Genomic DNA, 17329 nt, shown 5'->3' on the forward strand with positions numbered 1-17329 from the left:
CAGAGGCGTGTGCGTGCCACAGAGTCTACGCTGCTGCCTGGTCTTCACCAGAGCCTCTAGTGGTGAGGATGACAAGTAGGAATCAGGCGAGTTGCAGGAACTTGAGACAGAGAGTAGTCGGACAAGCCAATGGTCAGGGCAGGCAGTGATCAGGAATAGTCCAGATCAAGCCAGGTCGGTACACGAAGGAACAGGAGACTGGAACTGGAACACCTGGAAGCAGAGCCAAAGGAACTCCCTGTTCAGGCAACTTCCTGTTGCCAGTCACTTCCTTTTAAAGGGAAGGTCAGGTGATAGATGGAAGCCATGTGGCCTGCTAGCATCCTATCCTATCACCAGAGGCTGTGCTGTAGACGAGAGGTCACATGACCTGGATCAGGAAGGGTGCTGAAGAGGTGATCCCTGAGCAGAGCTGGTGCTGGCAGCAGGGCAGTGCAAGGTGGGTATCACTAAATGGGGCACAGATGCCCTGGTCCTGCGAGGGTCTGTGACAATGGTTATAACATTTTAATGAGGGGGGGGGGGGGGGCAAAAGGGGTTCCCTACTGTCTCCTACATTTCCAGTTGCCAATATCCCTCTGTTCCAGAGAAATTAGGGTTCACAAGCAGGAGGTAAGTGGACAGCAATACTTTGTATTTAAAAATGTATACCTATGTATTTATACATGATGGTAATGACAGCTGTGGACACAGCTCTCCTGCTGCTGGGATCACCTCACAGTACAAGGTGGGCGGGGAGCACCCACAGCTGCTTGCTAGGTCTATAGTACACGCCCACTCCCAGTGAGCTAACACTGCTGGCATGCTCCCTCTGCACGAGCATGCTTCCTCTGCTGGTAGCATGATCTCATGATAAGATACATAGAGGATGTGCGTGCCCCACCCCCTGCAAGACAATGAGCAGAGGGCCAGTTTTAGAAGCTCTGTAGGTTAGGCACCCTTGATCTAGAGAAATGCTTCTAATATAGAAAGAGAAAGATGGATCCTGGTAGGTCATATAGACAGACCGGATCTGTGTTGTATTGTGAAGTCCTTAACCACCTGAGCGTTACACTGATTTCTAGATTTCTGTTCCAAAAGCGTCACAGGTTTTCATGAATTTTTTTTTTTTAAATTGTAGACCTGTAACTTACAGAAATATGTCCGAATAGGGTTCTAGTAGATATCATTAGCACAGCGGGACCAGGTAAGTGGGGATTTTAGTGTAGGCGAAAAAATACGGGCTTAACCAAAAGAGCAAAAATATTTAGTGCGAGAAATTACGGGCTTAGCGGTTAGGGGGTTAAAGTCTCTTGCACACTATTTTGCTTTGTTTATGATGTATTTTGAATATAAGCAGCCAAAAAAACCCTCTTTCTCTGTTCCTCTTTTTATGAATTATTTGTTTTCCTGTCTTCTTCCCATGTTTCTTCTCAGGAGCCAAACAGTTGCCCTCTGCCATTTCAAGTTCTGCATTATTCACCATCCAAAGATACTCTGGATAGAAAGTTCAAATGCCCTGATGATCTGGCACTCCAGTAATAATTTCTACTTTTAGGCCCGATTTCATATTGTTGTGCTGAGGCACTGTGTGGTAATGTGTTCAAATAACCTTGGTGCCAGCATGAATGGCACCACAACACATGGTAGGAGGCCCAGTTATTTGAGCATACAAATACCTTACCGTAAAGTTGCACTTGTGCAAGTGTATAGCCGTGAACCCAGCCTAAGAATTTATTCAGCTTTTCCCTGTAGGACGGTAAGCAGGAGTGCACCTATGATTGTCTGCTGATGCCCCATTTAGCTTCAAAATGGTGTCTGTTTTTTAGAAAATTAATTTCTTTGTGCATTGCACAGACTGTTCTCCAAAGTGGTAATTAGAATTTGAGTTGTTGTCAAATCCCAAAGGTTTTCAAGTAAGCTAATTATTTCATGATCTTTTTCAGCAAGGCCAGAAGGTCAAAGGGTGAGTAAGGTGAGCAGTCATCTAGCTGTACAGGGATGAAATAACATTTCCTTCCAGTATGGAAGGGACTGGCGAATCCCACAACCTGACGTGTACTATTTACTGACTGTAAAGGGCACCTGTCATTATGGAGGGCTGTCCTGTTGCTGAGTCACTGACCCAGAACAAATCGGCATATCACCTAACTCTTGTGTGTCCCTCAGCCTTAAAGGGACTTAAAGAAGTGAAGCCAGCAGGATGAGAATATTTTGACAGAAGTCTGCAATGGTTTCCTGGAACTACAATGGTTTGGGCTCACTTTTAATTTTGTCCTTAATGTAATTTGATGCAGAGCATCCCATCCCCCTGCAAAATCCTGCAGCTCTGATCTGCTTATTGGGGTGAGCTTGCACAAGAGTAGAGTCCATCCATGTTCCCATGTAAGACCATTGTGCAAACCTGTGTGGCTCATATTTCATGGATTTCAGTGAAAGCTCATTCAGCCCATTGATGGTTGGAGTGCAGGATTAGGATGATTTTGAGAGCATGGTATTAGGCTATACAGCAAATATCTTTTTGTTACTGTATTACATGCTCAACACATTGATTGCGGTGGTGGGGCTTTGGGCTTAGTAGTTGTTAATCTATCTAAAACCCATCTGCAGTAATTTTTCATTTTTGGAATGTGTTGTATTGCTGTTTCTCTCCAAATTGGGAGTGATTTCCTCACTTTGTGTGGTCACCAGGGCAGAGGTAATGTAAAATATTCCCAAAGGGGACACTGAGGCAGTAAGGGCACAGAAGAGGTTATAACCCTTTCCCACTCTTACCAAACCACAGTTAATGTCCCGTTTAAATATTTAAGGGTTTAAATAAACTATATGGCCAATGGTCTGTGGACGTATGACTTGTATACCTATGTGAGCTTGGTTGTACATGCTTAAACTTGAATATATATATATATATATATATTTTTTTTTTTTTTGCTCTATGCAGTTGGCAAAACTTCTCTCATCACCCGTTTCATGTATGACAGCTTTGACAACACCTACCAGGTGAGCATCTAAAACTTGAACTTTTAATATCCTTAATGCTCCTTTATTGTTTAATCTCCTAGGCAGTTCATTTCTGTCCGGATTTATGTAAAAAAGCAGTACATTGTTTTTCATGAAAATTCATTTTAGAGTATAATATAATAGTATAAGTATAATGAAGTTTAAAACACAAAATCATGTCAAAACAATAAATTAAAAAAAAAAAATTTAATAAAATTTGACAGGATTTTGTGTTTCAAACTTTATTATACTCATACTATTATATTATACTTTAAAATACATTTTCATGAAAGACAATATACTGCTTTTAGACATATAAATCCGGTGTATTGCATTCAATACAGTTATTTTGAATTGAATGCAATACAAAATATTTTGAGTTTCCCGCCGCGCTGACGTCACCGGTAACTCCCAGGGAACGTCAGCGCACTTGCTGGGGAACAGATCGAAGAAGAGGACACGGCCAGAGGATGGCAGGACCCTGGAGGACGCCAATGGCACCAGGTAAGTGTTTTTACTTTAACTACCTCGTGTGGCTCTGTGTTACCGCTTTCAGCAGGTTTTTTTTACCCCGAGTCAAACTCGGGCTTACCGCTGAGGAGGTTAAAGAAATTACTGTATTGTGAGGATTAGATGAAAAATGATGTTCTTCGTCAGTACTTTATTCAGCTACCCATGACCGCATGTTCTGCTTTTCTTTAGGCTACGATTGGCATTGATTTCCTTTCGAAGACTATGTACCTGGAGGATCGCACAGTGAGTCTACAAATTTTGTGTTTTGTGAAATTTGTTTGGCCTGATTTAAATAAATTAGCCTATGTTTTTGTGAAAAGGGGATTATTTTGGTATTCTATGGTTGATTACATCCAAGAATGGTAATTCATTTCAGCTGTGAATAGTGTCATTCAGTGAAGCAGCAATGACTGTTTATAATCAGGATACAATTTTCAAGCCACTTATGTTTGACACACCACTTCTCACTTTGTTATAATTACTTGCTTGTGGAGGAAGCGTTAAGTGTTAGGTGTAGAACAAAAGAATACTTGCCTCAATCCTGGCACATCTGCTCTTGCACATAAAGTGTTTTTTTTTTATGCAATGCAGAGGGTAGTCGCATGACCAACAACCAACCAAGCTGAGCAGCTTTATGGTGTACCGGTCATATGACAGGGATGTAGCCTGCAAGAATGAGAAATCACTATTTCTTTGCTTAAAACCTTCCCTATAATAATAATAATACAGTGTTTATATAGTACCAACATATTACACAGCGCTGTACATTAAACAGGGATTGCAAATGACAGACAGATACAGACAGCGACACAGGAGAAGGAGAGGACCCTGCCCTGAAGAGCTTACAATCTAAAGCTGCGTACACACTTCCAATTTTTATCGTTGGTAGACGAACGATCCTGCACTACATCTGCGAACGATCGTATGGCACCGATCCTGTACCTACAGATAACGACACGATCGTTCAAAGATATTGTACACATGTTAGATGCGATCGTTTGAACGATACAGGAAGTGACGTGCACCACAGGAAGTGAGCGAACGTTCGTTCACCGCGCATGCTCAGACCATGGGGGGGAAGTATCACATAATAGGAGGGGGGGGGGGTATATGGAATGGTGAGTGAGTCATGAGGGTTTAAGAGACTGAAGCTTGACCAGATGCAGATAAGTTTGAAAAGATGGTTTTTGAGTCCTCTTTGAAATGTGTAGAAAGTAGGAGCAAGCTGAATAGGATGAGGAAGACCATTCCAGAGAGTCGGGGCAGCTCTAGAAAAGTGTTGTGTGTCTTGCTAGCCTAAACAATGCAGTTTGTGGAGGTTACCTTATCTATTTCTCTATAGTGTTTTGAAATTGTATATTTTTGGCCACCCCTTGGATTATAATATAACACAAGTTTGTAAGAGGTAATAATTATGTATTCATTAAAATTATTCATACATAATTACAAATAGTCAATTGATGCATCCCAGGCCCATTGTAGTGTCATGGGATTAGGATGTCCATACTATACATTAACAACTATTTTTATATGTATTTATAATATATTTGTAACTGTCAGTCTTTTTTTACCCGACGCGTTTTGCCTGTATTAGCTTCTTCAGGGGTATCCTTTGGACTTAAATGGTTCTGAGTAAATTAATTAGGTACATTTTAGTGGAGGGGGGGTGGTTTCCCAAGAAAGGTTCCTAGTTCAAATAGTGTTAATTAATGCCAAGCCTTATTAGGTATGATTTAAAGAGCAGGATGAGAAAGTGAGCAGGCTTTCACTGGCAATGTTTTTAGAGAATTTATTAACACAAGGATTGGGTCCTATTTCCAACATCGGCCAACTGTGCTACTATAAACTTCAGAAAGGCTTAAAAGTATACAGGTGAGAACTATAACAAAGAAATGTGATAAATTTCAGTCAGAATCTCAAGTTGTTTATGCGTTTCGCCCATAGTGCTTCCTTAGGGGGGGGGGGGGGATAGATGAGATAATAGTCTAAATTAGTGAACAAAAGGAATATATATCATACACTATTACAAAACATATGTATAAGAAAGGTAATCTTTACAATTTTTGACAATAAGTATATAACATGAATGGATAAAGATAATATTTACTTATTTATTATTTATTATTTTATTATTTATTACTTATTATTTATGAGCACAAAAAAAATGTACTTACACTCAATACAAGTAAAGACCGCTCCAAGAGGATAAAAGCATCTGTGTAGCCTGGCAATGCCTATCCGCCATTGCCAGGGGAAGTAGATGCCAGGCATCGCTGAAGGGCGCAGGACTCCCTGGCAATTCCACCCCTTGTGTGGCTCGGGGTTACCACTTTTAGCACTGAAAATTAACCCTGAGCCACACTCGGGAATACCGCCAGGGAGGTTAAGTGATATAGTACAATGGTCATATATGCACATAGTAATACATTAATCCATCTGCTATTATTAAACAATCTATGTGTCAATGAAGATAACCAAATATTAAAGCGTTATATGTCATTCCATCAATACAACAGTCGTGGTTGAAGTTATTGTTACATCTGGTTCGAGTTACTTCTTCAACAAAAAGTACAACCTTGTATATATGAGAATGTAGGTAGGAAAATATATAATTTACTTACTTTGATTTAGTTTTTATTTAGCATTAAGGAAAGCAAGGTTCGCAGGACACTATGGCTAAACTGTGCCTAATCAGGAGCAAAAAATATATGAATGATTTCAGTGTGTATTTTAAGGAGCTTTCTTCTGAGGTATAAAACAAGAAAAGTTGTATACGTCACTTACATGCGTAGGTGGTGTACGAAAAGGTGGCTATAATAGTTTTTTTTCATATATTTCTACCAATCGATATAGGTAATCGTCCCAAATAGGATAATTTTCCATCAGGTACCAAATATCCTTTAGGGTTCACATGTAAAGGAAAATGTATGTGTTCCATTTATCACTTCTTGTGATCACTTATAATGAGAGCGGGAAAGATGGTATATTTTTTAATTATATAGTTTCCGACACTAGGAGTATTTCAGGAGGTGATTGAAATCTGTTTAAATTAATTCTTACTCGGGAAATGAGGCGTTGAAGTAGTTATATGCAAAAGGGGCTCCTGTCTAAGTGAGAGAACCCGCCAAATATAGTAGAGTAGGACCGCGTCTGAAAGTCCATATATACACGTGGGGACCCAGGAGAGCTGTACGTGCATCTATCCTGGAACCGAATGAATGGGACTTCCCGTGGCGTAAGAGGGGCTGCCTACTGCACTTGGGGAGAGCTGGCAGGCAGCCAGTGCCTCAGAGTACGAGTGGGGATACGCTAAACAAATCGTAGTATACGGGGAAGAAATAAGGGTAGTGCAGAGGGCACTAATGAATGTGCCTCCCGCTGGCAGCCGTGGCGACAGTTTGTCCCCCGCAAATCGTGCTGATGGCAGGAGGACATCCTAAAGGACTGATGTGCTAAAGGATTCATAAGTGGAGTCTACCCTTGGAATAAAATCGCTGTTTGTAGGACTTTAGTAGAATAAAGGGAGTTATCACCCATATGATCTGAAAAGTGTTCTAGGGTAGGAGTTAACATTAGAATATGCATATAGTGGTATCAGTAAAAGGTGATAATTGAGAACGTGGAACAGTCTGTTAATATTATATTTACATAGTCTACAATGTAGCATATTACGTAAAACAATGTCATATGATATATATGTATATAAAATGTATATTTGTGAAAAACATTCTCATAATACATGATAGTAATAAATATAAACATTGTACTCCTTTGTTGGATTGTAGAAACTAATAAATAGGTATTAATATCTCTCCGGTCAATATTAATACTGTTTACACAAACAATAGATCTCCTCCTGCGTCCCACATAAACAAGGTCACTTCTATCAAAAATAGGGATATATTCCAATGGGTTTCATAAATCTAAAATAATCCAATAGAATTGGCCAATATTTTGTAAATATTTCCATAATTTCCTTTTGTTCTTTTGGGAATTTTATCATTCTAATATCTGATATACTTTTTTCTGACCGAAGAGCTTTACAGGCTCATTCATGCCTACTATTTCAAGCCTGCTGTAGTATCTGCACTTAACCACCGGTTGACGCAGATGAAGGGAAATGCTTCCCTGGAAGGAATAGGCTGGAACGCAAGGAAGTAGGCATTGTTAGCGTCCCACATGTTTCCGCTTTCTTGACCGAAAACTGTCATCAAGCAGCGCTCCACATCGGACGCAGGAGGAGATTTATAATGAAAGGCATGTAAGAGATCCCAGTGTACTCCCAGCAACATACTGTGATTGTATGAGAAAATTATCCTGTTGGTCACTTCTTGAAGGTAGAAAGAATTGATATTATTTTTTATATATCTTATGGAATTTGTGAAGTATCATGAGACCAATCTTGGTGCCTTTTGGTTGGGGGAAATACATTGTAGTCTTCATGAAGGGAAAATAAGTTAAGTGGGGTAGATTGAAAGTGGATGTTTGGATTTTGCAATAAGGACTGATAAGTGTAGTAGATTAATATTAGGAATTTTGGAATGAGTGAGACGTGGTTAGAATGTGAAGTAGCCTCCCTAGCGGTCTAATTCAGTCTAAATTTCCACGCAAAAAGCAGTATAATTTTTTTTGCATGGAAATTTATTTTTCATTTTAGGCTATATAATTTATAATTCTTAGACATAACTCACCAATATTTAATAAATGTAAGAATAAACTTTAAATAACAAAACAAAAAAATCTGTTAAAAAAACAATAAAAAAAGATTTAAACATATATAATAAACCTATAAAGTGTACAGTAGCATATATATATATATATATATATATATATATATATATATATATATGTGTTCTATAAATATTTCTTTGTATTGGACTATTGAATACAGCTATTTTTTGCTCACTGTTTGGCTTGTGAAACAAGTGGATATTTATTAAAAGTGGAGTTGGAAAAAACAGGCGTTAAATCCATATAGTAACCACAAACTGTAAGTAAACGTTTAAACTCCTTGTAAAATAAAATTGTAATTGGGAAAATGAGTGGTAGCAAGGTGGAAAGTTTGGTTCCGTGCCTGTCTGTAACATGTATGCACAAATAGAGTAACAGCTCCTAGGTGAATACCGCTGTGACAAATGTGAGCAAGTTGCCTTTCTGGTATCTCGTATTGGAGAGCTGGAGAAGCGCATTGCAACACTGAAATCACTGGATCATCCTGAGAGGGGTCTCCTGCTCCATGAGCGGGCAGGTAATGGCTTAGAAGTGGGGGGTGAAGAGGTTAGTCAGGATGAACATGTGGGCATTTGGGTTAATGTAACTAGAGGGAGTGGTAGGGGCCCCCAGAAAAGAAAGGCCAGCCCTGGGTTTGAGCACCCCAACATGTTTGCAAAGTTATGTGAAGATGTGCAGGTGGCAGACCCAGTGATGGTAACTCTAGATGTTACTGCTACCCCCAACAGCCAGGAGAGCAGCACATCTAGTAGTGGTGGAGAGGGAAACGCAGGAAGGAAAAGACAATTGGTAGTCATAGGGGATTCTATGATCAGAAGAACGGATAGAATAGCTTGTCGCCGGGATCCCTTCAACCGAATGGTTTGCTGTCTCCCTGGTGCCAGGGTTTGCCATGCGGTGGACCGAGTGGACAAATTACTGGGAGGGGCTGGGCATGACCCAGCTGTCTTGGTCCATGTTGGAACCAATGACAATATAGATCAAAGATGGAGGATCCTTAAAAATCGGTTTAGGGAACTTGGTTTCAAGCTGAAGAAAAGGACCTCCAAGGCTATGTTCTCTGGAATATTGCCTGTGCCATACGCAACACAGGAAAGGCAGAGGGAGCTTAGGCATTTTTTTTTTTTTTTTGTAGGCTCTGTGTAGACGAAGGAAAATGGCAGAGCTCAAGTCCAAATTCATAATAGCAATGCCACTGCCTTAAATTAGTCACAATGGCTCAGAATTAATATGATTGAGAAACAGCTGGGAAAAATTAAGGTCGACAAAGCACCAGGACCTGATGGATTACAAAGCCATTATTTCTAAGTTTTAGAGACTCTTTAGTCACTGGCAAGGTACCAATGGATTGACGTAAGGCCAATGTGGTTCTTATCTTCAAAAAGGGAGCAAAGTCATTACTAGGTAACTATAGACCGGCTAGTTTAACGTCCATGGTTGGAAAGGTTCTAGAGCGTTTGATAAAGAACCACATAGAGGAGTTTCTGCTAGAAAATAATATTATAAGTGATAGTCCGCATGGCTTCAAGAAAGACAGAAGTTGTCAAACAAATTTACACTCTTTTTTTATGAAGAAGTAAACGGGAGTGGAGTAGCAGTTGATATCGTGTACTTGGACTTTGCTAAAGCATTTGACATTGTACCCCACAGACGGTTAATATGCAAGTTAGGGTTGATAGGTTTAGAAAAGTCAATCTGTAAATGGATAGAGAACTGGCTTAAAGATCTCATCCAGAGAGTTGTAATTAATGATTCATACTCTGAATGGTTCTTGTAATAAAAGAGGAATAGACTGCAGAGATGGAGACATAATCCTGCCCCTGTACAAAGCATTGGTCAGACCTCATCTGGAATATGCAGTCCAGGTTTGGGCACCAGTTCACAAGGACCAGGACATGTGAAATTGGAGAGAGTGCAGAGAAGGGCAACTAAACTAATAAAAGGAATGGAGGAGCTCCGCTAAGAGGAGAGATTAGCTGAACTGAATCTATTCTCCCTTGAGAGAAGTTTCCAGTCACGCCACTGCGCCTATTATCAGTTAGATGCGATGCACCATGCAGGATTTCTGCTTGGTGCATCACATCTAACTGGTGATGCGATCAGCAATAGTAAATTCTGGGGGTGATGCCAGCGGCGATTTCCCCCTGGCATCACCCCTGGAATTTACTAAAGCTGCTTGCATCACGCGGAGAATGTGACGCTCGCAGCCTCTGGGTGATGCGAGCAGCATCGTTGGTGGATTCAGGGGGGTGAGCAGGGCGGCAACATCCTCATCGCATCACCCAGGAAGATATGACATCTTCTGGGTCATGCGGTGGAGTGATAGATTCTGGGGGCGGGAAATTTAAAAGCAGATTACTATGTTATCTGCTTTTTAATTATATTAAATGTGTATTTATACAAAAGTATAAATACACATTTTAGTGCACCAAGCATCATTGCCCAGTGCCCTGATTTATATTTTGCCCACTATTAGCCCTGACCTTGATCTGACCTTTTAATGATTTATAAATCTCTTCCTGAATGTATTATTACATCACTTTGTCTTTGACCTTGATTGTTCCCGACTGATTGCTGGAGACCACATGGCATCCAAAAGGCATCTCGCCAGCGCAAGCACTGTTTTGGAGGAATTTGAAAGCAGCCATAGCAATTTGGAGGAAATTCACCAGGAAATTTGTCATCAAACAGCGGAAGTGAACTGAGCAATGATTCTGGTCCTGAGGTCAGTGCTGTGCGCACATGGTGTCCTATTGACCTTGATGTGGACCAGGCAGCACCGCCAAGATTTCCATTTACCGGCGCACACCTGGGATGAAAATTGAGGCTGAATGTGATGACCCCCTGGCATACCTGAGGTGGTTTTTGACCGATGAAGTTATCGAAAAAATTGTTGCAGAGACAAACAGGCTAAATTTTTTTTATGCAAACATGCTGCTCTGTGTTTGCTAACTTTTTGACATTTTTGAAATTTTTTGCTATTTTTTTTTTTTTTATGCAAATATGTATGTTGCTTTGTGTTTGTCAACATATTACTTGCAACCTTCACCACACTATAAAAGAACATATCCAAAAATACCTTTTTAAATTTTTTTTTTTTTTATGCAGGTACGCTGGACAACAACAAGGTGCTCCACACCTGAGGTTTGCAAGAAGCAGAAAGTGGGAACCTGTGACCAAGGATGACATTTGGCTGTTTTTGGGCTTGGTGATCCTGCAGGGAGTTGTGGGCAAACCACTGTTGTGGTCTATTATTTCAATATTTTTTAACATTATGATTTATAATTATTTATTATATCATAATTTATGATTATAATAAATATAATTATGATACCCAGAAGTTAATCCTAAGAATTACAGGCCCACAATATAAACAAAAATGTCTATGCAAAATAAAAAATAGGATCACTTTTTGTAAAAAACTGACAGAATTAAAACGCTAGGGGGGTTAAAGTAAAAATAACAGTGACTGTTGATCCAGGGAACATCCGATTGCCTCATGCAATCAGGAAGGATTCTTTTTTCCCTATTGAACCAAATTGTACCAGGGTTTTTTTTTGCCTTCCTCTGGACCAACTATAACTATGCCTTATAGGGTTTTATATCTGGGATATGATTATTTCTCTAGTGGTTGAGCTTGATGGACTTATGTCTTTTTTTCAACCTAACCTACTATGTAAAAGTTACCCAAGTGTGACTCGGGAATACCGCTTTTTGCCTAGAAAATCCACCCCGAGTCACACTCGGAAATACCGTTACAGGGGTCAAAGACCAGAGAAGAAAAAAGGAAAAACAGATACTAGGTCAAAGGTGACATTTTATTAGTTATTTGTGGAAAGATATTTAAGGAGCAAGTTTAGTAATGAAAGCATTTATAATCACATGACAAGTGTTTATTTTCTCCCAATATGGATGGTAAATATTATAAATTCAATTTTTCTCTTTAGGATATAAATTATTGTCCCTCTATTTTTGATAGAAGTGACCTAAAGAATTGTAAGACCAAACAGAATTATGGTGTTTTCTTTGCCTGCACTGCACAGATGTGGTGGGAGTAAAATACGATGAACAAACTTTTTCTCTGGACTAAAGATATAGGTTTCAAACAGGGGTGAACTGATATATCAGAACTCTAATTTGTGAATCTAAAGTAAGTGTGGGCATGTTGAAGAGTCAACAATTAAAGGAGGAATGTAAGATGTAATATGGATGAAAAAAAAATATATTATATATATATATATTAGTGACACTAAGGCAGGATTGGAGGTGGAAGCGAGTAATATTTGCCCAAGATTCCTCTTTTGTGTGAAGTAGCAGGTAGTAGTACTAGTGGAAGAGTGGGGATATAACATAGAGCCAGGAGCTCAGTCAGTAGCTTGGCTTGGAGAGACACAGACAGGGGTTTGTGTCAGTGCAGCTCTGTTTGGGGACACAGACAGGGGTCTGTGGGAGTTGAGCTCTGCTCTGTTTGGAGACACAGACGGGTCTGTGTGGGTTCAGCTTGGTTGGAGACGCAGACTCCAACCCTTTTATGTCCACCCTTTTATGTAAAGTGAAAATCCTGAGTTTAGGTACGCTTTAAGTCCAAAGGATACCCCTGAAGAAGCCAATACAGGCGAAATGTGTTGGGTGGAAAGACTGACACAGTTACGAATATATGTAGTTGTTAATGTATAGTATGGATATCCTACTCCCATGACACTATAATGGGCATGGGATACATCAATTTACTATTTGTAATTATCTATGAATAATTTTAAAGAATTCATAATTATTACCACAAGCCATCAAACCCCTTCTGTCCTCTTTCTTTACAAACTTGTTAAAGCCTAAACAATTGCTTTCCTGAATTTAGTTTTAATACAGTCCTTGATCATAACATCATGGCCTTATCATTTAACTTAGTAATGTCCGGTGTTGGGCAAGTATGAAATACAATTTTTAATAAAGAGTAACTATGTGTTACATGGTGAGCTTCCGCTATAATCGGAAAGCATGTACTTGAATACCTACTGATTTATGGCATATATTTACACGTGAGCCGTAATGACCCCGCAATAATGACAGGTCCAGAACTTTTCATTTCACTGGATCCTTGGCGTCTTCTTCGCTGCTGGCTTTATGGCAACCTTCTGTAAAAAATGTTGATCCTCTTTAGCTATTGGATGGCCACTGATGATGTAACTACTGTACATGAGCAGGAGTTACTTTGTCTTTGGCAGCTGTCTCTGTGTGTGGAATTGCCACACACAGAGCCAATCTCTACACAACACATGCGCTGTACAGTGTTGAGCTTAAAGCAGACCTAAACTCACCATTTTTACTTTACATAAAAGGGTAGACAACCTTTATATGTAAAGTAAAAATGTATTTATTTTTTTTTAAAAGGCTGCAGCATCGCCCCTTTTAAGTCTTGATTACAGCAGCCACACATCAGGGGAGGCTCTTGGCTGCTCCTTCTGCACATGCATTTTTTCCAGTAAGGGGAAAGAGATGGCAATCTCACGCATGCGCAGGGTGATTGGCTCTTTTTTTTTCCCCTTGCAGTGGGCTACATGCAGTGCATGAAAACCGAAGATGGTGGCGCCTGGCGCTTTCTTCACCCTGAGATGTATGTCGACAAGGGATCTGTGGGATTACCTTTTGTTTTCTGAGTTTAGGTCCCCTTTGCAGCCATGCACAAAACCAAAAGTGTTGAGGGTTGAAAAGAAATGACCATCATCAAATAAAGAACTGGCATTCTACTGCATGTTTAATATATCAATCAAGACTGTGCTGTTTTTTTTTATGTAATATTAAATGAAAATGTTATGAAATATTTCCTATTAGATCTGATGTCTTAAAAGTTGCTCTTATGTGGCAAAAAATGCCCGTCTGATTTATTTTTGTTTTCCTTTTACAGAAAGTGACACTACACAAATAACAATGAAATTTGTGATAAGAATGCTAAATAAACAAAAACTAAGTAAGCTAAGTACACTCCAAAAACACCCTGTGAATGAAGGGTAAAAAGAGTTGATAGAGCAAGGTTGTCCTAAAACTGTGTGCTGCTTTTGGCTCTGTGTATCTTTTCTGCCCACCTGTTTGTGTTTCTCTTTGTGTATTCCTGTCTTTCTTTTTGTGTTCTTTCTCCATGTTCCCTCCTCACCAAATTTTTTTTTCTTTTCTGCTCTCTTCGGTGTGTTACTAGCAGGTGCGGCTGCAGCTTTGGGACACTGCTGGACAGGAACGCTTTCGCAGTTTGATCCCCAGCTATATACGGGATTCCACTATAGCAGTGGTGGTGTATGACATCACGAGTGAGTTCCCTCTTTATTTTCCATCATAGCCATGTGATTTGAACTGAAAGAGGAGATTAATGGTTTATTGTAAACTGAACACTTGGATCCTCATCAGTTAGTGAAAATTGGTGGTGCCCGAATTGGGTGCTGCAGGTAGGGACTCCACTAGCTGATAATGCCCCATTGTTGTATTACCACAGATGCTTGCAGTAAGGAACTGCTTCTGGACATTAGCTTTTAGGGTAATACGAGTAACAAGGCTTCCTCGCCTTGTTTTTCACTGTACTGGTTGATGGTTTGCATGGGGGATCTGTATGCATGCAGACTGGTATCAGGGCTGCATGGAGCATGTGGGCTTTAAATGTACATTGCCTGAACCGAGGTCTTGGATGGGGAATCTGTATGTATGTGGGCTGAAATAAATGATTTCTAATAAAGCACATTTTTCTTATTTTGTACAGATCTTAATTCCTTCCAGCAAACATCCAAATGGATAGATGACATGAGGACAGAGAGGGGAAGTGATGTCATCATTATGCTGGTGGGCAATAAGATGGATCTGCCAGATAAGAGGTAATAATACTGCTGTGCAGTTAGAGGAATTAGGCTAGTGACCCCCACGGAAATCTTTGTTCTTTACATTTGAAGTCACACTAACACATGACAACCACTCTGCAATCTCATTTCATCCTTTACACATTTTTACATAGTACTCACAAACACTTCAGGTTAAGAAAATGGTATGTTGATCCTAAAAATATTTGTTCAAATTTTAAATGATAGTTTCTCTCTCTAGATGAAATTTATTCATAAAATATGTGGGTACAAAATATAATCTTTGCTTGATTAATAAATTTGACAGGTACTGTGGAAACTTGAATATTAGCCTTTCAAATAGCCCTCCCAACCTTATTCATTTTTTAATTGTATTTTTATTAAATATATATCAAATATAAAAAGATATATGACATATAAACAAAGTACAAATAATTTACAGACCGGTATGTAAGTTAAAGGTGCAAAGTGACATTTTAACTAGGTACAACTAATAGAGTCAGCCTTTCTTTTAGTGTGTGTAGCAACAGTGTAAAGGGGTGTGAGTAAGGTCGTATCTGAATGCATGCTTTGGCTTTCAGATCCCTGAGTGTGTGGCTGTCAGCGGAAACCTCCTAATAAGAAAGTGTCGGGCTCTGGGAATGGATTAATAGGAACCACTGGGAATGGGGGAGGGTAGGGGGTAGGGCAGGGAGAGTTACTGGTGACCAGGTTGCCTAAGTGTGATACGAAGTTATTACCCTAGAGCTTGCGAGTAAAAAATATCTCAATCCTCCCATGTGCGTTAAAACTTTTCTGTGTTGTTCCAACCTTATTGTTACATAATTCCTGAAAAATATGATTAAATGAAGGTAAATCTGAGTCAACAGAAGTCGGCCGAAGGATCACTATTACTCGTTTCGCAGTATCATAACAATGCTTTTCCAAGGGGAATGGAAGCGTACGTCAATATAGTAAATATTTCTCAGAATTACACTCTTAAGCAATGCAGGAAGTGTCAAAGTGGGTTAAAAACCTTTTTTTTTTTTTTTTTTTATATATAAAAGGAGTGGGGGAGATGCCCCTCAGCGATAGAGACAAAACAGGAGCACAGAGCCTCTTGGGATACATACGTCATTCATCCCAGGAGGCTCCTGTTTGCTCCTTCTGTGCATGCGCAGAAGTAACTTTTTTTTCAATGGGGTAAAAAGAAAATACTGTTCTCACACATGTTCAGTAAGATCGGCACTTTTTTTTTCAGCTACTGCAGGCTACTTGATCACCTGATCTCGTGTCTGCACAGTGTGAGATCGGGTGACATAGCGGTAGAAGGGCAGAGAAGGTGGCAGAGCCTGACATTTCCTCCACACTGGGATGAAGAGAGATTCCAGGACTATGCAGGAGCTGATCTCCTCCAGAGGGATCGACGGATCTGCAAAAGTAAGGCTTAGTCTACACGGACTGTTTCCCCAGCGTTTAACCTGAGGCTTTTAAGGTCCTTGTTTGAAATCCCAATACATTACAATAGTTTAATCTACACCAGGACGTTTCCTTGAGGCACGTTTATGACATTTATCTGAAATGTTGCTTGCAACGTTAAAAAAATTAAAACTCTGGAAAATGCCCAAAAACATGGATAAACGCTTCCATTGATTTTAATGTGACGTTTTCACGCACTTTAAAACGCTAATAATAGTGCATAAAAACGCATATAAACGCAATAGGAACGTTTACATGTGTTTTTAAAAAAGTAGACACAGTCTAAAGGTGTTTTTATTTTTTTATTTATTTTTTTTTTTTTTTAGTTCTGCTTTAAGGCGGCAGTTTCTCCAAACTAAGATAACAAAGGTCAAGACAGCCTTTGCAGTATTCTACCCCAAATTTTTTAAGGTGGGTGGGAAGGAGCTGTAGGCAGCTGGTGGTCCCTGTATTGTGATCTAACTTTTCAATACAAACCCAAACACCGAAAAGTAGACACTCGGCTCAAAAATGCTGGGGAGAACACTGCATTGAAATTATTGGTAACCATTGGCAAGTCTTCAGGAGCCTGCTTCCCCAAAGTAAGCAGCCAATCCAAAGCATCCTCTCATCCTTCTGTGTAAACTTATAAAAGGTGAAAGGTTTTTCTTTGAACATCATTTCTCTTTGTATTGCTTACTTGGACCAATAAAACCCCTTATCTCAGTCTGCTCCCCTCACTGATTGGGCTACAAGGCTGTAAGTTTAAAGAAAAGTGAAAGGCTGTAGAAAGAGCAATTGACATATCTCATGACAGGTTCACTTTAAGAAAA

At 39.7% G+C, this 17329-nt stretch overlaps 1 protein-coding gene across 7 annotated transcripts in view; it reads left to right on the forward strand.

The window, feature by feature from the left end:
* The window catches only part of LOC140342884 (ras-related protein Rab-6A-like), a 49203-nt gene that overhangs the window by 8208 nt on the left and 23666 nt on the right, over window positions 1-17329 (forward strand). For 3 of the 7 annotated variants that reach the window (XM_072429256.1, XM_072429257.1, XM_072429253.1), the window contains exons 2-5: window positions 2921-2979; window positions 3682-3735; window positions 14414-14522; window positions 14966-15077. In XM_072429256.1, coding sequence (XP_072285357.1) covers window positions 2921-2979; window positions 3682-3735; window positions 14414-14522; window positions 14966-15077 — 334 coding nt within the window. Of the gene's footprint in view, window positions 1-2920; window positions 2980-3681; window positions 3736-14413; window positions 14523-14965; window positions 15078-16299; window positions 16479-17329 lie in introns of all 7 variants that reach the window. The other 4 variants (XR_011923194.1, XM_072429251.1, XM_072429252.1 and 1 more) reach the window with 3 other exon arrangements.

The sequence above is a fragment of the Pyxicephalus adspersus genome, chromosome W, assembly GCF_032062135.1.
Source record: "Pyxicephalus adspersus chromosome W, UCB_Pads_2.0, whole genome shotgun sequence".
In the NCBI taxonomy this organism is placed as follows: domain Eukaryota; kingdom Metazoa; phylum Chordata; class Amphibia; order Anura; family Pyxicephalidae; genus Pyxicephalus; species Pyxicephalus adspersus.